Here is a 10,343-nt window from a genome sequence, read left to right as displayed (position 1 = left end):
TCACAAATGAAATAAAGTCAAAGTCTGAGAAAACAACAAGCAGCTGCTACATAATTGACATTTAAAAGACAGTTTAGTCGTTTCTCAATGCCAAGTACGCCAACTTCGGACTTACAAGTTGGACCTGGGAGTACAGTCTCTGCAGGACGGGAGGACGCAGGCAATTGGGACGGCAGCGTACTTGATGATGTCACCATCTCAGCTCGTCTCACATACAATAATCTTAAAACCACACACAGACAGACAGAGACACAGACAGAGACAGACAGACAAACACAGACAGACAGACAGACAGACAGACAGACACAGACAGACACAGACAAACACAGACAGACAGACAGACAGACAGACACAGACAAACACAGACAGACAGACAGACAGACAGACAGACACAGACAGACACAGACAAACACAGACAGACAGACAGACAGACAGAGAGACAGACAGACAGACAAACACAGACAAACACAGACAAACAGACAGACAGACAGACACAGACAAACACAAACAGACAGACAGACAGACAGACACAGACAGACACAGACAAACACAGACAGACAGACAGACAAACACAGACAAACACAGACAGACAGACAGACAGACACAAACAGACACAGACAAACAGGCACAGACAGACAGACAGACAGACAGACAGACAAACACAGACAAACACAGACAGACAGACACAGACAGACACAGACAGACAGACAGACAGACAGACAGACAGACACAAACAGACACAGACAGACAGACACAGACAGACAGACAGACAGACAGACAGACACAGACAGACACAAACAGACAGACAGACAGACACAAACAGACACAGACAGACAGACACAGACAGACACAGACAGACAGACAGACAGACAGACAGACACAGACAAACACAGACAGACAGACAAACAGGCACAGACAGACAGACAGACAGACACAGACAGACAGACAGACACAAACAGACACAGACAGACAGACACAGACAGACACAGACAGACACAGACAGACAGACACAGACAGACACAGACAGACAGACAGACACAAACAGACACAGACAGACACAGACAGACACAGACAGACAGACAAACAGGCACAGACAGAGACGCTCAGATGTTTCTGGTTCTCCTGTGGATGGACGTCCGCTCGCCTCCTGTCTCTCTTTGTGTTCATGTCGTGGTGGTGGTCCTGTGTCTCCCTGCGGATCTTCGGTCTGTTTGTTGGACAGAGGACTTATCGTCTCTGCTGTCTCACGCTGCTCTGCCCTCATATCACAGTGATGCTTTCACAGCTGATTAATTCCTGATTATTCACATTCAGGCACCGTGTCTGTAGTCACATCGGCCACGTCGCCTGTTCCAGTCTATTTATTACACATTAAAAATTATATGAGGAGACTGAGGGCTGGTTACTACTAATGACTTCTGTTTCTGTGACAGTCATCAACCTCCCTGCAGGGACATGATCCTTCAGATCAAAGCTGTTTCCATGACTGTCTCTGGGCCCTCATGCCTCTTAGCTGTTTCCTCTCCCTTCATGTGCTTTTCCACCTTCATTCCCTCGTGGTGAACGTCAGGTGTCCTTCTGTGCACACACGATGCTCTGTGGTGTGTTGTTGTGCTGACTGGTGTGAACATGTGAGGCTGGAAACAAGCAGGTTAGTGGAGGGTGGAAGCTGTAGAGGTCCTGAAAGGCTCCGTCTGCTCTCATTTCTCTCTTCAGTTGGTGTCATGGAGGATGTTCTCATGGTGAGACAGTGAGGCCATCTGCCTTCAAGCTGGGATTAAATCAGAGAAAAGTTCAGGTGTCTGTTCTCAGGTGTGTAGGAGGTTTCGGCGGCGCCTGCAGTGCTCTGATGATGAGGAGCAGCAGAGCGAGAAGCTAAACTCCAGGTATGATGTCCTCTGTGTGACCAGCTGGGAATCTTCCAGAGGGTCCTGGATGTGGTCCTGTGGTGGCGGAGCCTTTAGACCATGTGAGACTGAAACCAGGGCAGCGTGGTGGATGAGGAGCTGCAGGGAATGCTGGGAAATGGTGTTTGAAAAGGACAATTCTTTCAAATGACTCCAAGACTTCGGGCTGTCCAAACACTGGACTGATCCTGGAGCCACTCAGCGACCCACAATGCAACTGTCTGGCTTCAGAACACAGGTGGAGGTGACACACACACACACACACACACACACACACACACACACACACACACACACACACACTCCTCCATACATCCACATTATCACTCCGAGTTCGTCTCTCTCTTCGGTCACCGTTGTGTTTTTGTTGTTGTTGTTCACCTGTCGGCCTCCTGTCTGTGCTGTCCTCAGTCAGCGGACGGACACAGAGCAGCGTCTCACGTCGCTGAGTGTCTGTGACCGAGGAGCGCCGGCTGAATACCGACACGTGGACCTCAGTCTGGCTCTGCAGGTGTGAACATCAGGTGTGAACATCACCTGTGACACACAAACACAATTTAATTACTGTTCAGCAGTGAGGGGGAGCTGAGAGAGCTGACGACGGCCCCCCACTGAGCCCACGCTGCTCACACGCACACACACACACACACACACACACACACACACACACAGAGCCTAAGCCTCACTCCTGCAGCTCAGCAGGAGGCGTGTTGCTCCTCTGCTGAGCTGCAGAGATGAAGCCGGGGGTCTCTGAAGGGTCTCATCAGCACCTTGACAGAAAACACACCAAGAACAAGCTGCAGAACGATGTTCCCACCTGAGCGCGGTTCAAAGGGACGTCGTTTCACAGAAAGAAGCCGCCATCACGGTTTAACTGGATTAATTAATATTTTAGTAGATGTGTCATGCACCAATTTCACCAGAAAAAATTCCTCGTATGTGTAAAAGCATTCTTGGCAATAAAGCTTTTTCTGATTCTGATTCTGATTCTGATTCTGATTCTGATTAACAGGAAGCGACAGGAACACGTAAGCACCAGCGGGACCTGGTCTGTGGGGACCATCAGGGTCCATGTGAGGAGCAGAACGAAGGTGAGGCGTGAAGCTGAGACTCTGAATAGATTAACTGAAGGTTTAAAGGCCCACAGCACAACAACAGCTCCCAGCTGATGGAGTGAAACGCTGCACATTCAATCAGAGTTCATGAGCACAGCCTGGAGGAGGAGGAGGAGGAGGAGGAGCAGGAGGAGGAGGAGGAGGACTGCTGAGCTTCTGAGGAGCCCGCAGGACTGAGCCTTCATTCACCTCATGCAGGCGCCGTCATGATGTTCAAACACAGGAATAAAGAGTCTGAGCTGTCACTCCGAAGCAAAGACGCCGTCGTTTAGTCTCATCAGAGAGATTTCATGATGCAGTCTGTGGAGGCCAGACACTGGTGGAGGTGGTGGCTGATGAGGAGGATGAGGAGGATGAGGAAGATGAGGAAGATGTGAGAGGAGCGAATGCAGGAAGAGGAACTGAACTGAAGGATCTGATCAAAGATCAGCAGCAGACAGCTGATTAATAATTAATATTCACACCTGTGTGTGTGTGTGTGTGTGTGTGTGTGTGTGTGTGTGTGTGTGTGTGTGTGTGTGTGTGTGCTGTCCACGGATGACATTTCACTGACATTTGATGTTCTGCTGTGGATTAAAGAAGCCAACAGCTGCCTTCAGACGTCGGTCGCTCTGGTCAGATAAACGTCTGGTGGCACGGTGGCAACACTGTCGCCTCACAGCAAGAAGGTCCCGGGTTCGATTCTCGCTGCGGGCACCGGGATGTGTCCTCCACCAGGCCTTCGGTGCCTGCTGCTCGAGGAAAAAAAGGGCCTTTCTGTGTGGAGTTTGCATGTTCTCCCCGTGTTCACCTGGGGTATCCTCCGTAAAACATACCCCCAGATCACCACCTGATGGAACTGGGTCCCCGGGCACCGCTCGGATGGCAGCCCACCGCTCCTGGTCTGCCGTGGAGGAAGGACGACCAGGATGGGAGAAATGCGGAAGACAAATTTCACCTTCGTGTGCAGTGTCCAGCATGTGCATGTTGTGTGATAATAAAGGGGAATGTCTCCCCCTGATTCTTCTTCTTCTTCTTCTTGGAGGCCTGGACGTCGTCGGTCTCAACGTGCTGCGGTGGACTTCTTCATGTGTTTTATGTGACGCAGCAGCTGGACTGAAGTTTGTCCTCCTGTCCATGGAGGTCGTGATCAGACCCAAAGCAGCAGCTGGAGAGCTTAGCGTGTTCTGAGCCACCATGTGGTGCGTGTTCGAGCTTCAGGTCTGGATCAAACGAGCCCTCAGAGAGACACGTCTCCAGAGCACGGAGGTCAGCCTCGTGTTGGTTTTCTGAGAAAAATCAGTCAAATGGACTCTTTCAGTTTCCTTTTGATGCTCTGAGTTTTGGTTCAGTCTCACTGTGTCTGCTCCTGTTTGTTGTTTTCCTGCGTTCATGTGGACAGAAAACAGAAGCTTTCAGAGAAAACACACAAACACACAAACACACTCGTCCTCAGGACCTTGGACATGAGACACAATCAGTCTGTTCAGCATCTTTTCTCACTGAACTTCAGCTGTCACTCATTCCTCTCAGGAAGAGTGAAGAAGACCAACAGCGCCCCCAGCAGGTGGTGGATTTCAATAACAGGGCAGAGCTGTGAGTCCTGAAACATGTCCTCGTCTGTCTCTGAAGAGACGCTGGACAAAGTCTGACTGACAGACTCGAATGAAGGATCTTTATCATCAGTGCTGCTGATCTCAGTCAGACTGCAGGATGTGAAGAAGACTCTCACGATGATAACTGAGCTCTGCTACAGCAGATTTCTGATCAGCCTGATGAGGAAGAAGCTCAGAAAGACAAACGGCATCATTCAAGGTGAAAAAGTAATCAGTTACTTTTAGTAACTGCCAAAAGGTGGATGTGTCCCTCACAACACGCCTGCAGCTTCACCGTTTCCTCTCGTCACCTCAGCAGCAACTTAAGTGTCTGCGTTGTTTCTGCTGCCCCAAGAGGCCAAACAGGTACTGCAGGTACTGCAGGTACTGCAGGTCAAAGGTTCAGCACCGGAAACTCACCAGAAAGATATAAAAACTGGTCCAAATCTGTAGTTTAGGTCAAACTCCAACACACATGCAGCTGTCCTACATTTCCCAAGATGCAACATGAAGGCATCTCTTCCTTCGACCCTCCCTGGTCTGAAGGTCACGTGCTTTCTGTGATCCGTGTCGTCTCTGAGCCTCAGAGGACATGAATCAACCCATCTCCACAGGTGAGAACACCTGTCTGTGTGTGTGTGTGTGTGTGTGTGTGTGTGTGTGTGTGTTTCACACTGACTCTGAATCAGATTTTTCACAGATGGATCGTTCTGTCAATCACACACGACTCAAAGCAGCTTCTCATTCTTTAATATCTGATTCTTCTTTTTTAAAACAATCACCTGTAAAATATTCTGATTTTCATTCATGGATTTACAAAAAGACAATCATCAGCGAGGAGAGGAGGAACACACGACGTCTGACGAAGACGAACACACGACGTCTGACGAAGACGAACACACGACGTCTGACGAAGCCTTCAGCGACGATGAAGACGACGGCGAGCTGCTGCTGCTCACCGCCACCGCCATCCAGCAGAGAATGATGGGAAGGTCAACACACAGCTGTGGCTGCTTCATCCCAGCTTTACTCACACACACACACACACACACACACACACACACACACACACAGGTGTCTGCCTCAGGTGGGCGGGGCCTCCTCGTCAGTCGTCAGGCTCGGTGACGCACTGCTCCACGATCTCCCTGAGGTTGGGGTTCTCCATGGCGGCCGCCACTCGCTCCTTATCGTTGATCTGCTTGTTGACTGCAGACAAACAGGACAGGGACAGATATCCCATCAGCCTCAGCTGCACTAATTAGCTCATTTTAGCACACTAGCACGCTAACTGCCTCTCTAACTGCCTTTGTCTTTTTCAGACGAAAGGGAAGCTAACAGCTAAACGTCTGCCGCTTCCTTCCTTCTTCTGTGATGAAGCAGGTCACCCTGCAGCTCTTCTCATTGGCTGATCAGTTGCTGGCAGTCAGCCCAGTCAGCCAATAGGAGCCTGATTAAAGCAGGAACCATCCTCTGCCTTTCTGAGCGTTCCCTACGAACACTTTGCTTTCTGAGAATTGAATTTATCAGATTCCTCCACATTTTGACGTTGTGCTCCATGTTTCTGGTGGACGTCCTGAATGCGCAGAACATCCACGAGACTCGAGCTGAGAAGATGAAGCACACTTACTGTCTTCCTCAGTGGAGTGGGTTCCCTCTGAAATGTAGATCTCCAGCTGAGAAGACAAAGAGAGACACTGACGTTAAAAGACAGAGTTCTTTAAGACCTTCGGTTCAGGACAAAGTCAAGGATATTTCACTCAGAACGGGTTTGGACCAGCAGTGGACAAGGACACCTGCAGCTCAGGTCTGATCTGAGACAGCGTGAAGGTTGCTCATAAGTCAGAAGACACAGCTCAAACTGCTCATCAGTATGAACCAGCCTGGTCTGGACCCGGGCTGGTTCAGGGCTTGTGTCCTGGTCTAGACCTCTTAGTCTCATACTTCAGACGTTGTCCTTCCAGCTTCGTCTCCGTCTCTTTCCTGTTTCTACTCGACGTCCCCAAAGCGGCTCCATAAAGAAAGCGTTTCCTCAGTTTGATGTGGAAGAACTGGACTGGGCTGCACAGAGCAGCAGACGGTCCTGGTCTGGAGACGCTTCATGATGTGAGCGTCACAAAGTGCATTCAGACACCCTTCAACCAATCACTGCTCTGCTACTCACCTTGTGTTTGAACGGCAGACATCGCTGCAGCTTCACCTGTAAGCACAGACCTGCAGACACATCAGACATCACCATGAGACACGGAGACAACAATCCAGCAGAAAGAGACACAGAAAAGAGAGGACAGACAGACAGAAACCAGCAGGGGACAGACAGAAACCAGCAGAGGACAGACAGAAACCAGCAGGGGACAGACAGAAACCAGCAGAAACCAGCAGGGGACAGACAGAAACCAGCAGAGGACAGACAGAAACCAGCAGGGGACAGACAGAAACCAGCAGAAACCAGCAGGGGACAGACAGAAACCAGCAGGGGACAGACAGAAACCAGCAGAAACCAGCAGGGGACAGACAGAGGACAGACAGAAACCAGCAGGGGACAGACAGAGGACAGACGGAAACCAGCAGGGGACAGACAGAAACCATTTGTTCTTCCTCAAACGTCAAACTGCCTTCTTGCTGCAAAGCATTCTGGGCCACTTCCTCCTGTGCTTGTAGATTTTGGTCCTTTATTCTGATGGATTTCTGCCTCTATGATTTTGGACGTCCTCCCTCTTCAATTACCTCTGATGACTCAAACGTCCAGCGTCTGACAGCTAACAGACTGACGTCCAATCAGCGTCTGACAGCTAACAGACTGACGTCCAATCAGCGTCTGACAGCTAACAGACTGACGTCCAATCAGCGTCTGACAGCTAACAGACTGACGTCCAATCAGTGTCTGACAGCTAACAGACTGACGTCCAATCAGTGTCTGACAGCTAACAGACTCCTGAATCTGATTCAGTCTGTGAACAAGAAAGAAAACATTGACTACGTTTACATGCAGTCAATATTCGGGTTATGGTCAATATTCCGGTTTCTGAAACATTCGGAATAACCTGTTACATGTGTGAGCAAACAGGGTTATTCCTGTACACATGGTAACTGTAATCAACTGGGATATCCCGATCAAAACAGCGACGCACAGACGTGTCGACGCGCGGAGAACGTCATGACGCAACGCGCGTCATTCCAGCTTCCTAACTTTTCGCTCACCTTCTTGTGTATCTCTCTATCCTGGTACTTTCCACCGTCTACCAAAGACGTGATATTCATGTCTTTCACCACACTGAAGAGGTGACTTGTCTCCTCCTCGCTCCAAAGTGTGGTGTCCTCCGCTTCGCCATGTTTTCAACAAGGAGCTCCTGCACTCAAAAGACCAAGATTCCTTGCGAATAGAACATGCGCAGAACACAAATTAATGTTCCGTTCGATGGGGATACTCCGATCGGCGTATACATGACCAGATATTCAGGTTAGAAAAGGAGTAACCCAGGGGTCATATTCGGGTTTTTAAAAAGCGGAATATGAGCATATTCTGCTTATTCAAGGTGTTTACGTGGCCGTGCGCGACCGGGTTACTGCTGATATTCTGGTTATGAAAGGGTTTCTGACTGCATGCAAACGTAGTCAGTGTCGTGTTCTACCTGTGAGAATCTGTTCTCTCTGGGTTTGGGACCGGATCCAGACCACCTCCTCTCGATCTTAGTCTTAATCTCAGATTAAGAAAACTAAGAATAATGAAACATTTTCAGTGAACCCTGAACGCAGCGTGAGAGCAGGCTGACCTCTCTGCTGACACCTGAACCTTCTCAAATATGAACAGAAAGCGTCAGCAGACCGCCCATGCGTCGGCCATCTTTAATCTGCTTCATGTCCGGCGTGTTATCAGCGGCGGACTCACCGATCAGGGTGGCCAGAGAGCAGTGAGGGACGGTGGGAGAGAACTTGATGATGATGAGGAACTCGTCCTCCCCGAGCTCCTGGACCTCCACGCACTTCTCCGTCACCACGTCCAGCTCCTCCAGCGTGTTGGGCTTCTCGGGGTCTCGGATGGATCGGATCACATCTGACAGGAAACAGGACGTGTCTTTGTTTGGTGAAACCAACATTAAAGCAGAAACTAGACAGGAAGGAGCAGCAGAACCCCAGAAAAGAAAGCTGGAACCAACTGTAAGAGAACATCTATGATTTACATTGAACCAAAAACACTCAGTGTTTGCGCTGCATGATGACATGTCACTTCTTTCTTGTAATTTAAGATGAACACATTGACAATAAACCAATAATTCATCAATTGAAACTAATATTTAGAATACTGTGACATTTCTGGAGGGATTGCTTTCAAGATATTGATCCTTTAATTCCATAAAACCAAACTAACACAGTTTAGCTGCATCCTCTTCAGCAGAGCTGGATGCTAAAGCATTTTACTGAATGTCTGTTTCAATTGTCCCAGAGGTGACAAGACAGGAGACGAACTGCATGAACTACTGTCCTCTGGCACCATTATTTTTCTACCGCAGAGAAAGAACTCCAGTTCTGGACCAGTACAGGTCCCACTATGTGCCTGTCACTACAACCACACCAATCTCCATTCAAGAAATCATCGATTAAACTTGCCTTCACTGATGACAACATGTCAGAACTACAGTGGCTACTTGATAAAACTTCTCTCACGATCATGACAGACACACATCAGAGATAATCGTCATATGTGTCCGTTTGATGTCAGTTGGTGTCAGTTGATGTCAGTTTGCTGAACTCTATCTCAAACTCTTCCTTTAAGTCGCGCGCTGGCTCTGCTCTGTGGACGCACAGTTTCAGCTAATTTTACAATAGAGTCTGGTGAACCTTTGCCAACATACACGAACCCGCTTGAGGTTTCTTACGAGCCTGAATTTAAGTCTCATCAAATAACACAAAAGTGTTTGGGACCTCCACCGTTCACCAACAGGCCTGCTTCCTCACCGTACACTTCTAACGCTTTGTCCTCCATCTTTTTCGTCCTCAGGACATCCCTGTTGTCGACAAGTCCAGAAAACTGTAAAACCTTGGTGACAGTTAAAGACACAAGGCTGAACACTATTTCCATTTTTTAGAAAGCGCCATAATAAAGCGGACGGCAGTGACTTTGACAGGAAACACAGTAGATCTCTATCTCCATGTGAACCCGGCCAACAACGACGAACAGTGAACACCGCGAACGTATCATCGTATGGAGATCAGCAGGCTCAGCTACAGCCAATGAGCACATCTGAATTGCTTCCGCTTCCTGTATTTTGGTTTTAGAGAAAAGCAATCGATGAAATTGATGACGCGAGTTATCGCTTCTATTACGTGTTGTATGTTTTACCATTACAGAGATATACAAACTAATTTGAAGTGAGTTGAGTTTGAGTTTTGAATTTGTTTCAAAGTCAAAATTCGAAAACCTGCACTTATTTTTAGTAGACCTCACTATTATAATACAATCTATCTGCTCTTTTGAAAATAAAAAGAACATAGACTTTATCTGAGTTTATGTACAATGTGCAATTGTGAGAACACACTGACAGGCAGAATAAAACGTAACGTACAGGAGTTAGTAGAAGTAGAAAAAATAGGAGAAATAAGAAGAAACGAAACAAATAAAACCAATACAATAATGAGGAAAAAATACTACAGCTTCGTTATTATAAGATTTAATTTTCTTAATTTACTGGTTACATTATTAGAAAACAGAGGAAATATGCTTGTGTTGCCGGATTTACTTTCATAGATGC

General features: G+C 48.1%; 1 protein-coding gene across 1 annotated transcript; it reads right to left on the bottom strand.

The window, feature by feature from the left end:
• Positions 1–5,316: 5,316 nt before the first annotated feature.
• Positions 5,317–9,801, bottom strand: ciao2a (cytosolic iron-sulfur assembly component 2A). Its single transcript, XM_076732506.1, has 5 exons — positions 9,550–9,801; positions 8,483–8,647; positions 6,758–6,807; positions 6,224–6,269; positions 5,317–5,802 (listed from the first exon to the last, which is right to left on the bottom strand). Exons 1-5 carry the CDS (start codon positions 9,671–9,673, stop codon positions 5,702–5,704), a joined length of 486 nt encoding a protein of 161 aa, XP_076588621.1. The 5' UTR covers positions 9,674–9,801; the 3' UTR covers positions 5,317–5,701.
• Positions 9,802–10,343: the final 542 nt, after the last annotated feature.

Source organism: Chaetodon auriga, chromosome 6 (genome assembly GCF_051107435.1).
Source record: "Chaetodon auriga isolate fChaAug3 chromosome 6, fChaAug3.hap1, whole genome shotgun sequence".
Taxonomy (NCBI): Eukaryota; Metazoa; Chordata; class Actinopteri; order Chaetodontiformes; family Chaetodontidae; genus Chaetodon; species Chaetodon auriga.
This window is presented reverse-complemented; position numbering and strand designations above follow the sequence as displayed.